The sequence below is a fragment of the Tachypleus tridentatus genome, chromosome 12 (genome assembly GCF_004210375.1).
Source record: "Tachypleus tridentatus isolate NWPU-2018 chromosome 12, ASM421037v1, whole genome shotgun sequence".
Lineage (NCBI taxonomy): Eukaryota > Metazoa > Arthropoda > Merostomata > Xiphosura > Limulidae > Tachypleus > Tachypleus tridentatus.
Genome location: NC_134836.1, coordinates 16,299,472 through 16,317,543, shown reverse-complemented (window position 1 = coordinate 16,317,543; position 18,072 = coordinate 16,299,472). Strand labels below are relative to the sequence as shown.

Below are 18,072 nucleotides of genomic sequence, written 5' to 3'. Positions count from 1 at the left end.
ACCAATTACATTTTTAGAGAGTCCGAAAGGTCTATTAAATGTCGAGAACTTGATGCCGCTGAAGCGTTGACAACTTTAGCAAGAGGAAGTGACAGCACTGAAAGCAACCAACCATCTTCTGATGACAAACGATAACCGTGAAAAAATAAAGCTTTTCAATAAAAATAGGTTAAATTAAACTTATTGTACATAACTTACATATATACAGTTATTTGTAAAACGAGTTTTGGTATTGTGTTATTTGTAATAAGCACTCGGACTGTCTTATTTTAGTCACATTACTGAAGTTAAAATATAATAGACCTACGCAAACCCTTGAAGTTCATGCATTGTAGGCATGATATTTTATTGTCACTGGGACTAAAATAGTTGTGTACGAAGACACAATACAGCAACTGAGAGTTTTGAATTTCTTTGTTTAATTACATAGACTAAGCTTTTGTATTGTATTTGAAAATTTTCGAAACACGAAGTTACCTTTGCTGGTATACCTGAAATATCTAAATGGAGGTATCAACAAATTTGACTATGAGAGCTTTAAAATGAGTGAAAAACTTAATACAGGTGAAGAGCAGAAACATATAACACTAAATGTAATACTTAAACATTTTAACCTTTGCTTTGCACCAATCGACGTGTTTTTCTTTTAATTTGTCATTTTCCAAATACATTTCTTGAAAAAGAAAGCTTTTAACTCTTTCGCTGTGTTGAGTCGTAGAGACGATGACATATTTTTTCGTATATAAGTGTTATACCGTAGAATATACGGTATACCAAGTTTCTTTCAATATATTATCGCAAAAATGCAGTCATCCTCAAGATATCCAATGGTTATGCTACATTCTGCTTTTATCACAATCACAAAGATCATTTGACAGCAACATCATATATTCAGTAGGATAACATGGTTGCACAGTAGTGTTGAGATGAATACTGAACTTCTCCGGCATTCACTAGTTTACATCTGCAGCTGTACATTTATTTTTAAATGTGAGAAACTTGAAAAATATATACATGTACATGGTATCAACTTTTTAAACGATACCTGCGGTGGCCACAACATGGATAGCTCATTTTTTCACCTCATGCTTAATTTCCAATAATCAAAATAAAATGTTTTCCTCCCTAACATCCTACAAGAATGAAAGCAGTGAATGTCGGAGAAGTTTCAAAATTTATTCCAAATACTCTTTGCACACTGGATACCTGAAAAATTTGTGCACCATGTACATATATCAAGACAAATAATTTACATAATTAATAGCAATGACTTCTGACACCACCTCGCTTTCCCTTCATTAATATTAAAGTTGTCCTTATTTCTGTAAGACATTTTCATCTACCAATTTTAACATACATTCCTGTATATTACATGTTGATTTGGAACAAGATGCTGTTTCTTACTTGTTTCCATTTATTTGAGTCATTCGCCTCCTTCTCTGTTAATTCGATCTCTCTCGCATGCCTTGCTCTTTTCTCTTTCTGTTAAACTGTCTTTTACATTTCTCCCTTTCAAAAATTACGTCAAACCTACCTGTTGTCTTTATAAATTATTACAACGTCTTATTATGTTGTAATCTCTTATAGATCGACCAAAAGCCTGTTGTTTTATCACCTCTCTTCTCACCAACCCATGTTTCTTACAACTAACTTCATAACAAGCAGTTGGCCTAAAAATATCATGCAAGGGACTTTTTTGGGTGTAACTAAAGTACGAATAAATAAAAAGCAAATAATAATATCACGAAATTATAAACAATCTATTTCAGGGACGCTCCCTGAAGCGTCCTTTATCGGCATTGAATAAAACACACACATTACTATTAACTAATTATCAAATACTATTCTTTAATTTCACTCGAATTTTCCCATAACTAATGTTGCCGTTTGATGTTGATGAAAACATCATAACTTCATTTAACATAATCCTGGAAGTATACAAAGGCCTGTTTAATACCTTTCCTTGATGTGGTGGGATAGTTTACACTACAAAAACAGTTTATATATTTAGGGAAACTACATTTTATCACTATTTATAAACTATGCATATTTTAAACATTGGGAAGAATTTCAAATAATATCTTATGATCAATTCGTGGAACAGATTATAAGATGATATATCCACTTTAACCTAATAAGATCTATGAAATTTTATGTCTTTGGTAAAATAATTCATTTTTGTAAAAAAATTTAAATAGATAATTTCCAAGTAAAGGAACTTTACATCACTAGCGATCGCAACGGTTTGTACTTTGGTCATCTCTTGTTGTAGTATCATACAATTGTTGATAATATGTTGTGTTGCTTGCGAATTACAAAAGTATATTAGGCTGAGGTTGTGTGTCCCTTTAATGATTTGTTATATTTATTTGAGTTATGACCATCAATGGGAATTAGTTAAGGCACAATGTTCTTAAAACACCAGACATAATGTTTTAAGCTAGTTTTACTTAATAGAGAGGTGGGTGAAAATCTTTTTTTTGAACTACAATATATTTAATAAACTGTGTGATTCTATTATTAGTTCCACTTTGTTGATCGAATATTCAATGAACAAACATGTTTATCATGTACGAACATTTTGTATTGCTATGAGTTCACGTATACAATATAGAACTGAGAAAAAAGTGTTATACTATTCGAATTTGGTAATACTATCGTTCTTAAGTCACGTAAGTGTAAAATGTTGTTTAAAAATGCTTTTGTACGTGTGTATCAGATGTTTAACCTGTTCAGTGCCGTAGACGAGATAACTCGTCCAAGCTGATCGGTAACACAGTGCTACAGACGAGTTAATTCGTTCTTAATAATACCTAACTTCAACGCTAGATGTCAGCACCATACATGCATTTGACCTACTTACAAATTGTTTCACTTTCGATCCAAAATGGTGTCACGAAAAAAGTTACAAAATGAAGAAGCATTAGAAATATTGTAGCAGCTGAAATGCTTGGCAGTCAATAGATTAATTCCGCATCTTTCTCTTTATATGTAATAAACTTGCACATTTGTTGTTATTGGCCCTGCAAAAGTTACGTTAAAATCTTATACAGACAGTACTCTATAGAATAATATGTTGTTGAATGAAACCAAAGATTGTTGCTTTGATATATTCTTATTATCAGAGTCTATGCAACAGGCTCACTAAAATATAATAAATTTGGTATTGTAAGTTTGTACATAAATTTAATTTCATTAAAATCCGTCGAATTTAAATTAAATTGATCTTAAAATTACACTCACTTTTAGATTAAGGTGATTTCATAAGCAGTGTTAGATAAAATATTTAATAAATATTCATGTGTGTGTGTATACATATTATTAATTTTTCATTTTAACGCATATGAGGACGATTTTTGCAATGTAGGCCTAAGTTTCATTATCTGACAGAATATTGTTAGACGTTTCTGAGATTTTGGCTGACAATACTGCTAAGTTGAACTAGCCACGTTATACATTAAGATGAGTTTTAACCTTTATCTATATATATATATATATAGAGAGAGAGAGAGTGAGAGTTTATTTCACTCAAAACTATTGATAATTGTTGACTTATCGACAAAATGTAAGCAAATATTCATTGGCATATTTATAATTCGTTTATTATTGGTTGAAAAGCTGGTTATGAGCAATTATTTACTTCTTAAAGTCCAAAACAATGTTGAAAGAAGCAAAGTAAAAACTATTAGCACTGAGAATTATCAAATATTATCTCAGAATTTTGAATCTTAGAATTACGTACTGAATTGCAAAAAGTGATATACTAGAAATTCGCAAAGGGATTTTTGATAATGCTATAAATAATGTTATATCAGAATCTCAAAATAAGCCTCGTACATCGATGTCTCATTGACCTCATTTTTGCTTATTTCATTTACAAGATAAAAGTTTGAAGACAATTTACTAGGATAACGAATTGTCCTTGTCCATTTTGATTTATCATTTCGTTTAAGCAATAGAAGAAATTAAAATTTACTTTGTTTAACGACGCTATAAATAATAACATATTAAAATTGTTTTTGTGACTACGTTGGATAAATGACGGAATAAAGACGTTGTAGATTCGCTTAAAAGAAAATATATAAAACACCATGTCTTAAGAGATTTAACAACACTTATCATGGATTTAACTGATGTATTTCAGTGTATGACTATCACGATGGGATAACGGATTACAAAGCAAAAATTCGGAGCTCGACTCTCCATGGTCCATGATAACCTAATGTGGAATTTGTTTTGAAACTAACAAAACGATTTACTGTTTTCTTTTCAAGGTCACGGATAATCCAAAAAAACAACTAACAATTAACGATTTTTGATGCAAGCATTAAACCCAAATCAGCGTTCTTTCGACATAACATACTAATATGGAAATCGCTGTTTTAGTATAATTAACTCTCCAACAGATATAAAATACCATATTAAAGCTAATATTTACATTTAAGGAGTTCGTAAGTGCAATAACTTAACAGACCAATACTTTATTAGATGCTTTATCACAAACATTTTTTACAAGTTGTAATATCCAATAAGGAAAGTTATTTAAAGTTTCATAGTATTTATTAATCTAGGATAAAGTCAAAGAAACAGCTCTGTCGGCATAATTATTTTAATGATCTGATTAAAATGATAAAAATTTAATGATATAGTAAATTAAATGTTATCAAAAGCTCAGGAAGTTATATATGTATAGTGCGTGTGTGATAGGAAACATCCTAGCCGGGAGTCATTGTGGTTGACAATCTACGAGTATCAAACACGATGTTTGACACACACACTATAAATTAACTTGAAAAGTGTAGTGTGTAGAAAGTGACTGTCAATCTCTATAATACATGTTAAGCTTTTTAAATATGTATAAATGTTAATAATAAAGAATTACATTAATAACTATGTTCGTTGTTTCTGCTACTGATTGGTTCACCTATCTGAGCCGTACTGACTAAACAGTGCGTTTTCACACATATACTATTACTTGTTTAAAAATGTTAATAAGAATATAATGAATGAAAGAATGGCCTGGTATAGCCAGGGTGCTCGACTCACAATACAAAGGTCGCTGGATCGAATCTCCGTCCCTCTAAATATGCTCGCCATTTCAACCTTGGTGGCTTATATGTGACGGTCAGTCCCACTATTTCCTACATTAAAGACGGCTAGCGCAGATAGTCCTCGTATAGCTTTGGGTGAAGTTCGAAAACAAACAAATAGAAGCATGCACGTTGAGTCTCTTATTCAAAAGTTTTTATAAACCAGAAACTTACTCATTAAGTTAAATTTCATTGTAGCTTAATGAGTTAAAATTATGTTTTGTCACTTGAAAAGAAAAGTAATAATATGTTTGGCAGGTCAGAGAAGCTGTTTATTTCGATATATCTAGCGGAATAATCTAGAATAATCTAGCGGAAAGTTTCAGTTAGTACACACACACACACACACACACACACATATATATATATATATAGCTGTCTTTCCTGATTGGAATAAAGAACAATTTCAATAATAAAAGGTTACCAACTTGTCCTTATTCAATGAATTTACACGATAGGATTTATTTGTATTGGTAAGATTGCATTTTTATTGCATGTCCCCAAAGGAACAGCGATAATTCGACGTTAAAATCCGTGGTTCGATTCCTCTCGATGGACACAACAGACACCCCAATATAGCTGTGAACTAAAATGAAAAAAAAAACTATAACCTTTAGCTGTGTACATTTTCTGTGTAGTGATTTTAGTCATAAATATATTATCTCATTTAAAGTTCGGTAGCAGCTTCTACTTTTTACAAGAAATTATTGTTATGCAATTTTTATTGAAAGATAAAAAAACAAAAAATTCACAATCTAAGTTTTCCTTTCCTTAGTGGTTTGAACCCATAAAGTAAGAGGCTAGTAAGTATAAACTTATCACTAAATTGTATTTTAAACTACGCTACACTACTAAACACATAATATTCATCACCACAATTAACAAATTTAAGCAACAAACTACCAATATTTCAGCTAGTTTTTTTTTTCGTAAAAGAAACAAAGCTAATCTTTTAGAAATGTCAAAAACTGCATATGCATATAAGACATAACTAACCCATTTTCTAAGCACCTTTATTCTTTTGTATAATATATTTATAATGTATAACTTATACCCAATCCTGTCTACTTTAAACTATTTAAAGAAGATAAATAAATAAACCTGATTTTTTATCCTTGTCTATACACATAGTTTTCTTCATCTTTTTTTCAAAATTATCACTATTCTGGTTAGCAAAAGTACCATGTAAGAAATGATTTGAAGACAAATATTACTTTTTAAATCACATCCGCGTTAAGAGAGTACAGAACCAACATATTAACCAGCAAAAAGGTATTTCTATGTGTTATCTTAATAAAATGATTAAACAGTTTACTTGTCTTAAAGTGAAGGGTGAGTAGAGATTAATTGAAAAGTAAGTAATTTGGTTATTACCAAAGAAAGATAAATTATACGTGAGAACAACAAACATATACATATATATATACATATTCTGAGAATATAGAATAAGAAAAATGTATACTGAGTGCTTTAAGCAATATATAATAATAAGATTCATCAAGATAATATCTTCCAGCATTGGCTCTAATGCATGAATCATAGATCTAAATAGAATAGACAAAAAATATTTAAAGTCAAAACCCGAAAAGTATACGAAGCAAAAAAACAAAAGGAATGAAAAGGAAAATGAGATATAAAAGATAAGAAATGAAAAAGAAGGAAAGTTAGAATAAGTGAGCGACTCCGTGTATTTTTATACAGAATATCCTGGTGCTGTTTCACTCACTTTCTTGAGCAGGTAGTAGGAAAACAGTTACATATGTAAAAGCCATATAACATAAAGAAAAACCAGAAGAACGGAAATTACTACAGTAACTAAAAGAAACATGAAAGAAGACAAGGTCAGAGCCAAGTAAAACAAAAGAAGTCTATAATTAGGAGTAGAGAATCGTAGACCTAACTGGTTACATAGAGAAACACAGGAAAAGCAAGAGCGTAAGAGAAGATAGCACAAAACAGAAGGTTAAAAAAGAAACAAGTAAAACGGAAAGTGCAAATAAGACACGTGTGTGTGTTTTTTTCTTATAGCAAAGCCACATAGGCTATCTGCTGAGCCCACCGAGGGGAATCAAACCGCTGATTTTAGCATTGTAAATCCGTAGACATACCGCTGTACTAGCGGGGGGACACGAATAAGACACAACGGTAAAAGAAAAATATCAAGTGAAAGTAAATTAAAGAAAAAAACATCAACAGAAACGTTACAAGGAGTTAACTAGGCCTATGGACCAGATTAATAACTTTTGATACTGATTTTAAATGCAAATTTCTTATTAAAATATATATTGAAATTATATTTAGAGAGCTTATTTATAAAATTCACTGTATATATATATACTGAACAAAATTCTGTATGTTGTGAAACGTGTGTATGTTACTCACTGTTTTATATCTATTTATTTGAAAACAAAAGGAAGATATGTTGTAGAAGGGGTAATATTATGACAATACATAACTATAACAATATCTCATATATTTGTAAATATTTAACGATAGACTTTGATCAATGAATCTTTTCATAAGTTTTTCTTCAATTAAAAAAACAAGTTCAAAGTGTCATATTATGTACATAGTTAGCAAGCACCACATGGTATACATAAAACTTGTTTCGAAATTTTACCACTAAAAACACATTTGCCAGTATAATTTATAATACATTTTTCACTCTACCAAGAAAATGCTTAATGTTTATGTAATTCTAGATTTTATATTTTCTATAACAACGGCAGGGTTTAGTTCTCAAATTAATAGACATAAAATGAATATTTGTCACCAGCTTATTTGGACAACATTTTTTTAAAAATTTCTCTGAAAGTAACTTAAGTATTGATGTTATAAGAAATTTATTGTGGTTAAGAATTTCCTTAATATATTCTTGAACTGATAAGTGTATGTGTTGTAGAATCAATTCTTTACACTTTCTTTTATCTTATTTCATCTCACAATGTTGCCTTTGATTTTGTTCATTTTTAATCTGTTTTATTTCCAATTTGTTCATTCTGTACTTGCTCCCCTTCTTTTGTTTGTTCAGATATCCAGTTTGGCCTAAGTTTGTTTGATTTTTCTGATTTTCATTTGTTCTTCCTTTCTTTTCAATTTCGCGCAAAGCTCCTCGAGAGCTATCTGGGCTAGCCGTCCCTAATTTAGCAGTGTAAGACTAGAGGGAAGGCAGCTAGTCATCACCACCCACCGCCACCTCTTGGGCTACTCTTTTACCAACGAATAGTGGGATTGATCGTACCATTATAACGCCCCCACGGCTGAAAGGGCAAGCATGTTTTGTGCGACCGCGATTCGAACCTGCGACCCTCGGATTACGAGTCAAACGCCTTAACACACTTGGCCATGTCTGGTTTTTTCATTTATTAAATCTGGCCTGCCCTTTCTTTCTAATTCACAGGCCTTTTAAATTGACTCCCTCTGTGTTATTCTTCCTTATTTTCTGGTTCATTTTTATTGTTCAAGGTGTTTTTGTCTTATTTTTAATTACATTTACATATGACAGCTGCTGTACCTCAACCAGTTGCATAAGGGAAATAGGACTGTGATACCAGAATTTGAAGGCTTGGCGTCACCCACGCATATTTCTCTTTTTATTTCATTTCTCACTTTTTTCTTGTCATATTATAATATCTTCCTTAATTTAACTTATTTAAAGGTCTCCATCTATTTACTATTTAGATGTGTAATCCACGTACCTAAAACCAGAACTGCAAGGTATAATTTTGATGTTTCTTAGCATTGTACATGTGTAAATAATCTGTACATGCATTTATGAGTGTAAGTACTATATTTTAAGATGTGTATATTTAATATATGATATCATGTTAAGCTATACATACATAAGTAGTTATTTGACATATTTTCAAACTGTTTTTATTACTTGCTTTTGTTTTCAAAATAAAGTATAACTATCTTATATCGCTTTCTTAATAGCATATAATCGAACTAATATTTTATTCAATGTTTTTCTTATTATCATTTTATAGCTCTTAATACATCTACATATCAATATATTCTAAGTGATTTAGTAATTTTTTTTGCCTGTTACACATTTCAATCAATGGTTTTTTTGGGGGTTTAGATTTCTGTTTTAAGTTTAATTATTAGTTTACATAATACTTCATTTTATTATAAATACAAATTAGAAGTTAGCATACAAGATTACATACAAAGGTTGTCGTGGTCTTCAAACGAGGCCCAAAACTCGAACACTTTTAGTTTTATTATAAACATTTTAATTATCTCTTATTTCAATACTACTAAACATAAATAGAATTATCTTACATTAAAACAACTTGCACTCAAATTAATTCGGCATCTCTATTCTATTGATTTATTAGAAGTCAAACGCGGTGTTTTCGTGTAAATTCAGTTAATTCCTGTTTTGGACATAATCCGAGAGTCGCGGGTTCAAATCCCATTTGCAACAAACTTAGTCGCCCTTTCAGTCTTGGATACGTTATAATGTGACGGTCAATCCCACTATTCACTGGTAAAAGAGTAACCCAAAAGTTGGTAGTTGGGGTGATGATGACTAATTGTCTTCTATCTAGTCTTTCACTGCCAAATTATGGACGGCTAGCGCAGATAGCCCTCGTGTAGCTTTGCGCGAAATTCAAAACAAACAAACGTGTTTTGGATATTCCAAATAACAATAAACGTTTTTAAAGTTACTATTTAAGCGCTGAATTCTTGTGAATGATTAGAAACTAATAAGTCTGAAATTTGTAAAAAAAAACTCAAATGCATGTGTTTCTTCCATGTTCATCATAATTTGTCTATTGTGAATTAAGTATAAGAAGCGTGTGGAATGGAATTTCAAATCCTTCTTTTTCATCTCTCACAATTCACTGTCCAAGATTATTTTCGCTCAATACCAGAATTAGTTCAAATTAACCGACAAACGACAGATTCGAAATGCTATCGTACACGTCTCTAATTCTAATCCACAAAGAGGAAGTAAAAATAAGTGTGGAATAATTCTTATGCAATTGCTATGATTAATCACATATTTTAGACATATTAGTGTCTAACGTCCTGCCATCTTTATGCATTAAACCGTAACATTTATAGTATTATCCCATATATAGCATTTCAAAGAATATTTTGCTCCTCGCATTCAGATAAATTAACCAGTTCTGATATTGTACTAAAGACCTATATGGCAGTGACTTGTGGGAGACAAAATAATGGTTTGGAATTCTATTTGACACGCACTCTGGTTTGTAATTCACAAAGAACAAATTAAAAGGATTTTGACGAAAGAAAATGTAGTTAATATGATTTTTAAAATTATTATTTTAATATTCACGGAATATCTTTCAGCGCATTCGATTAAGACATTTGATAATATCAATAGTTGCGCGTAAATATGGAGTCATATTTTAATTCCTTCTCGCGTATAGTTATTTAAGCACTACCGGTCCAAGAAAAATATTTTTATTGCTGATTTTCAAAATATCGCTGTAAATCATTCGCTAATTATTTTTTCGTTTATTTGTGGTTAATGTATTAAGCATTCATCATTTTCAGCAAAAAAACATAAACCTTCTCAAAATTTCAATATTTTTATTAAAACTATTTTAAAAAGAGCCATCTAGATTCCAACTGCTTTATAACCTATACATTGTATTATATCACGTACAAGAGTCAAGATTACCACATCTACAAAAAATTGACAGATCATTACATTATCTGAACTAAATAACATGAAAAATAGAAATAATTAAATTCTGAATAAGAGTATTTCATCCAAATCGCTATGTATGCATAGAAACCGTAAAATTATATTGTTAATGTTAAAGCCATCTAAACATGTGAAGTACGTAAGTATTATGTAAAGTCCTGAGCGCATGGTAACCGTAAGATTAGCGCCCTGTGTAAATTAAATGTCTGAGGGAAGTGAGGGAGATATGATGCGTATATGTTTATGTGCATTTTTCTCGGGAAGGGTCCACAACTTTCGAAGTAGATTCTCAAAGGGGTCCGTGACCTAAAAAAGTTAAGAAACGCTGCTTTACATATCCATACTAGCTTTGTTGATAAATACAAATTTCACGTGAAATAGCATCATAATTGTTTTACAAAGACAGTGTGCTTTATCTGTACTTTATCTGTACAGTGTGCTTTATCTGTACAGTGTGCTTTATCTGTACAGTGTACTTTATCTGTACAGTGTGCTTTATCTGTACTTTATCTGTACAGTGTGCTTTATCTGTACAGTGTGCTTTATCTGTACTTTATCTGTACAGTGTACTTTATCTGTACTTTATCTGTACAGTGTGCTTTATCTGTACTTTATCTGTACTGTGTGCTTTATCTGTACTTTATCTGTACAGTGTGCTTTATCTGTACTTTATCTGTACAGTGTGCTTTATCTGTGCTTTATCTGTACAGTGTGCTTTATCTGTACTTTATCTGTACTTTATCTGTACAGTGTGCTTTATCTGTACTTTATCTGTACTTTATCTGTACAGTGTGCTTTATCTGTGCTTTATCTGTACAGTGTGCTTTATCTGTACAGTGTGCTTTAACTGTACAGTGTGCTTTAACTGTACAGTGTGCTTTATCTGTACAGTGTGCTTTATCTGTACAGTGTACTTTATCTGTACTGTGTGCTTTATGTGTACAGTGTGCTTTATCTGTACTTTATCTGTACTTTATCTGTACAGTGTGCTTTATCTGTACTTTATCTGTACAGTGTGCTTTATCTGTACTTTATCTGTACTTTATCTGTACTTTTTTATCTGTACAGTGTGCTTTATCTGTACAGTGTTTTATCTGTACAGTGTGCTTTATCTGTAAATCTGTACAGTGTGCTTTTCTGTACTTTATCTGTTATTTTAAACATTTTTTCTAAATAAAATATTTCTTGATTTATTGCTAATGTATGATTCCATTATTAAATTCAACGCTCAAAATACGTAAAGTGTTATTCCATTTATTGTAGAACCCTTGTTGTTTAATAATGTTTTGAAATTTATTTATTGTAAAGCCCTTGTTGTTTAATAATATTTTGAAACTTATTACGTTTTCTAAAACCTTTGAAACCTCATCATTGTTACAGAAAATTTTGTTGATACAAAGAAGTAAATAATTCGCTTAATATCTTAAAGAAATATCGTTGAAACAGAGGAAGCTGGAAGTCCATCTATGTAGCTAAGAACTATCGTTGTCCATCTATGTAGCTAAGAACTATCGTTGTCATTGGTGGATGGGACTTTGAAAAAGAGAAGGATTTATGTTACACAGATAAATGTTGTAAAGTTGTTTTGTTTTATTGGTGGATGGGACTTTGATCGAGAGTATAGGATTTATGTTACGTTACCGATAAACAGTGCTCTGTATGTTAGGGCTGTAAAATACAAAACTTTTGTTGGTATCTGAAAGTATAAGATTCGATGGCTCTATTCGGGCAAACAAGATTGTATTAAAAGTCACTCTGCAGTGACAGTAATATGTTTACTTCATTAACTAATCTGTATAATTATATTTCTTTGCATACCTGTTTATCCCGAGAAAATTTAATGCTAAATTTCATTAACATTGTTTACGTCTTAAATGAATGGTATGCTTAGCGTACAGACATGTTTATTTAATACTGCTAATTACAATCCATACAGATTTTTGTAATTATTTTACTTTTAAAAGATCGGCTTTTAACAAACGGCTTAGTTAAAATAACCTAATCGTGTGTGTGGAACTTCCGTTATTTATAAACAGTAATAACGAGTACAGTATACTTAAGAACACTCGCGAAATGTTGTAAATTAATACAGGACTTTGAATTCTTGAGGATATTCGTGAAACGTTAAAAATTGACCCAGGACGCTGTATACTTGAGGGTACTCGTCAAACGTCTAGCCCTCCAGTGGAACAGCGGAACGTCTCTAGATCTACACCGCTAGAAACCACTTTTCGATACAAATGTGGAAATCTACGCTTAACTACAAACATACGTTTAAAATAAGTACAGATAGTTCTTGATTTATGCGAATTCGTTTTACTCGTTTTTGGATTAACGCGATCGACCTATTCCTGATTCACGCGCTACCGAACTCTGGTTAACGCAATTTTCGAGCGATTTGTGTATTGTAACGGTACAAATAGAAGTGTGTGTTTTCTTATAGCAAAGCCACATCGGGCTATCTGCTAAGCCCACTGAGGAGAATTGAGCCCCTGATTTTAGCGTTGTAATTCCATAGACATACATACCGCTGCACTAGCGGGGGGCACAAATAGAAGCATTTACTCACCGTCTGTTTAAAGGCTTAGCCGATGCAGAGGCTTTATTACAATAACAACCGCGACTACACGACTCACGATAGTTGAAGTGACGTCACAATGGCAATAATATTACGGTCACCTGTGCAGTAGTCAGACGGTTGTGGTCCGTTTGGTCATACAACGAAGTCATTAAAATCAATTTACCATGCTTCACACTGAAGTTAATGTTTTCTCTAAATATGTTATGTTGACTACATGAGCCTAGGCGGCACGTATAACAATATAAATAAATGGAGAGTTTGAGACACGATGGTATTGGAGATTAATGAAGTTCGCGATCTACGGGCTATGCACGATGATCCCGTCTATAACTTGCCAATAATTTCGAAGGAAATGCAGAAGTCTTTCCACTGTCATTTATATTCTTCTGTAGTATATTTCTACAATATATTCAGCCTTGATTACTGGCATTCCCACTGGTATTGCACGCATCGTATATACTATATGAGAAATAGTGTTTGATACACGCGACGAATTCCTGAAATGTAACTATCACTTAAATCGAGAACTATATGTTTTTCACTCTGTATATTCATGGATACTCGCGAAACTTTGAAAATTAATATTGTGTGATACTTAAGGATACTCCCCAAACGATCCCCCGGTGGGATTAACGGCATGTCTATGGATGTGCAAAGCTAAACTCAGGGTTTCGATTCCTCTCAGCGGATACAGCAGATAGCCCGTCGTTGTTTGGCTATAAGAAAAACACACACACATTTGCCAAATATTTTCAATAACATCATGAATGCTTTTTGAAGGACGTTTCTTAAAGGGATTTTAATTTCTTCAGCTGAACCATTTTTTTTGATCGTGGTATTTTTCAAGCTCGAACAGAAAGCTTCTAGGTATAAAACAAATAAAGCTCAAACAACAAGCATCTAAATTAACTCTAACTCTTCACGTCTGCATCTCACAAGCAAAAGTACTAAATTGGTATATTATTATTAACAACGCACTTAGAGATATTTCTGTTCGAATCTGTTATTAAACCAAGTAGATAAATCACTAATTAACATGTTAATAATTTTTTAGAATTCATTATGTACATAATGGTTATTTGCATTTTGTCGGCTAACGTTTTAACTATTTACCATTTTTTGTATATTAATGGGGCTGATTATCACACTTAAACTGTATAATCTGTAATTCTAAAAAAAATGTAAATCAGCAATTATATATAACATAATAATCAGTGATGTCGAGAAACCCACTTGTTGAGAAATATATATGCAAAAACGGCTCTTTCTTTGTGAACCTGACAATGACCGAAGAAGGTCGAAACGTTGTTCGCTCTTCTATGTAAAATATTTTCTCAACCCAGACGAGACGTTTTTGCATATATATATATATAACATAGACATAACATTCCCTCAAAGACTATGAAACCATTTTCATCTTCATTATTCAATTTGAAATGTTAGCTGAAATGCTATTTTCGCTGAAAATGTATTAAGTTACAGTGAATTGATTACTTTTTTTTTGGTTGTTATAAATTAACAAAGTTGACAAATCAGTCCAGTGTTTTATTTTCTAAGACACATATTATCAAAGTTTCTTACAAACTAATACCCAAATAAATTTTCCATTTTCATCCTAATGGAAAACAAATAAATGTAATTTTAGGAGAGTTTGTTTATTTGTGTTGAATTTCACGCAAAGTTACGCGAGAGATATTTGCGCTAGCCGTCCCTAATTTAGCAGTGTAAGACTAGAGAAAATGTAGCTAGTCATCACTATCCACCGTCAACTCCATGGCTACTCTTTTATCTACGAATTGATCCTAACGTTATAACACCCCCACGGCTGAAAGGAAGAGCATGTTTTGTGTGACGAGGATTCGAACCCGTGACTCTCAGATTACGAGTTGAGTACCGTAACCACCTGGTCACGCCGGGAGAAAAACACTTTAAAAGAAATAAATAAAAAGTAGCCACCACAATACAAACATCCAACACCGGAGCACCAATCGTAAGGTGGATCATTACGCAATGCACCCTTTTTTTAGAGGCGCTGGTGGAAGTAAGACACTGATCGCATTGGCGCTACACCGTCTCTTCAGTTCAACCTCAACTTCATCGGCCTCGCATGGCTAAGAAAAAATATAATGACACAGATCTTGCTACTTTAGCTCACAACGTCCCACATCTTTACAACTTCTCGCTGTCTGCAGTCAGATGTAGGAAGGTGGTTTTTCAGAAAAATAAAATAAAAGAAATAAGAAGAAAGAAAAATAGCATGCAATACATCAATGGAGGAAAAGAAAAACAGTCATTCCAGACTCTAATATCATATTTGGACATAGATACCAAGATGATAAGGTATGCTGATCTTAACTAATATTATAAATACAGCCCTCATCCCCCATCCTGTCATGCTAGCATCTGGATCTTCAATGGTTCTAAAGAAAACCACACAATAATAGGTCTTATATATGAAAGGTGATATAACTACATTAATTTTCTCTGTACAAGATACCAAGTATCTAATAAATAATTCTAATTATTCCCTTAACAATAACTTAAGAAATTATTTTGTAATATGAATATTATTATTTTGTTTGATTCACTAATTTCAAATTTATTTATATATATATATATGTATACCTTTTTACTTATTATAAAATAATTCGAAATTTATAAAGTTTTCTCATCAAACCTATTAAAAATAAGTTTTAGTACTGATATATTAATATCAGATATTAAGAACAATACAACAAATTCTTAGATACACAATAAGCTGTGAATGTATAATGCTTTGTCTGACATTTGTTGATACTTTACTGTTTGGGTAAAGAAGTACAAAAAGTAATCTTAAGTCATTTCTTTTGTCACAAATATTAATATCTAATTAATTATTCATTACCTTAATGTTTAAATCTAAATAGTGTACTGCACGATAAATGTTACCAATGTAATTACTTATTCCTGGATTAATAATACTACTGAAATCGCCAAAATATGTCAGAGAAAATAATTTGTATGTTTATTATAAAGAAAAAAAATTATAAATAATTTTAAATTCAAAATTACTTATAGAAATACCTTAACATTTTGTTATTTATGTTCAAACATCATACTAGGGGCTGAAATGTTAACTTCAACGACAATTTTACTGTCTCCCAATTAATGTCCTGTATTATCTTATTTTCTTCCTCTTTTTTATATTATAACATTTTCCTGAACAACCACCTTTCCACAACTGGCTATAGAAAGTAAAAGGTGGTAAGGATGTGGAACATTGAGAGTTAGTGCACCTAAATCTGATCACTTTTTTATTTTATTTTATCTTAAGTATTTGAGGTCGGCGAAGCTGAGATTAAACTGGATAGACGATATATTCCAATGCAATTAGGGTCATACTTCTGTCAGTATCTCAAGAAACAAAGAATCATTACATAATTACCCACCTTATGATTTGTGTTCAGGTGTTTGGTATTTGTATTCTGGCTACGGTTTTTCTTTCATATGTTTTCTCCCGAGAATTTACGTTTAATTATATTTTGTTTAAAGTCTGGATATGTTGCGCAAACTCTGCGTTATTCTGCCTTTAGATGTTTACTTTTTTATTTTTAGTTTTCCTATATATGTATAAATAATACTCTCTCAGACAAAAAAAAAGCCTAAAAATAAATGACTTATTTTTAAAATATTTCACTACAGTACTGACAAAATAGTAGTTTCTCACCCTCATTCAAATATACCACATTTTCTTCGTCTTATCAACAAGACAACTAGAGTCTATTTCAGAGAATATTGTTCTTGGAATGCTTAAAAAACATGCTAAATTCCAAGTGAAGTGATTTTTAAACGCAAAACGATGTATAATGAGCAAAGCCCCTTTCAAACTCATATTGTTTTATTTAATATCATAATGATCAACCTATCATCAAATAAAATAAAAATATTACAAAATAGTTGTCTTGTAATTCTTGATGACATTCACAAATTTCAAGGGAAAAAAGAGAGAAGATACAGCTTATTATATAGTTTTGTGCTTAAAACAACTAACTCAGAGAGCATTGATTTGTTTTCGTTTTTCTAGCTGCCAAATTTCTGAAAAGTAAGATATTTTTTTTTAAATAATGTTTGTCCTGAAGTTCTGGATGAACACATTTCTGGACTTACATATTTATAGAAGTATTTGACTTCTCTCCATTAATGTAGGCAACCTATGTATGTATAAAAAATATGAAAGATGTCAAGAATTTAGGCTTTTACGTCGGAACATATTTTTCAGTGGAATCAATAAAACGTTTATTTATAAATGAAAATCAGTTGTAAAGAATTAACTACTTCTTACTATAAATGTTTTAGGATGTGTATATATATAAATATGTGTGAACATTAGGAGCTGATTGCTTTTCAATTGATCAACTTACTATCAATTTCTTGAATAAACAATGATTAAATATTGTCTTAAGGCGAGTGAAAATTACTAGTATCATGAGCTTTCAACAACTTATTTTCTTTGCGAAATTACTTGCGTATGTATAATGTTATAAAACAAATTACGCATATAAAGTATCGTGCTTTCTTGTCCAATAGGAAAAATATTTGTACAATATACCATGTATTGTCTGTGGTTGTTTATGTGCTTAGATGAATCAACAGACTTTTCAGAAGTAGCACGTCACACGCTCTGTATTTTATAACAATTTTGTGTTATTTTTACTCTCTTCTAATATGTATTA

The 18,072-nt window shown here is 31.4% G+C and overlaps 1 protein-coding gene across 3 annotated transcripts in view; it reads left to right on the top strand.

Annotated features, from left to right (window-relative positions):
• The window catches only part of LOC143234980 (uncharacterized), a 45,677-nt gene that overhangs the window by 15,435 nt on the left and 12,170 nt on the right, over positions 1-18,072 (top strand). Inside the window, exon 7 of one of the 3 annotated variants that reach the window (XM_076472677.1) lies at positions 18-6,701. The exons of the other annotated variants lie outside the window; for them this stretch is intronic. Within the exon in view, the coding sequence (XP_076328792.1) occupies positions 18-135 (118 nt within the window). The 3' untranslated portion in view covers positions 136-6,701. Of the gene's footprint in view, positions 1-17; positions 6,702-18,072 lie in introns of those variants that run through there. 3 annotated transcript variants of the gene reach the window in all.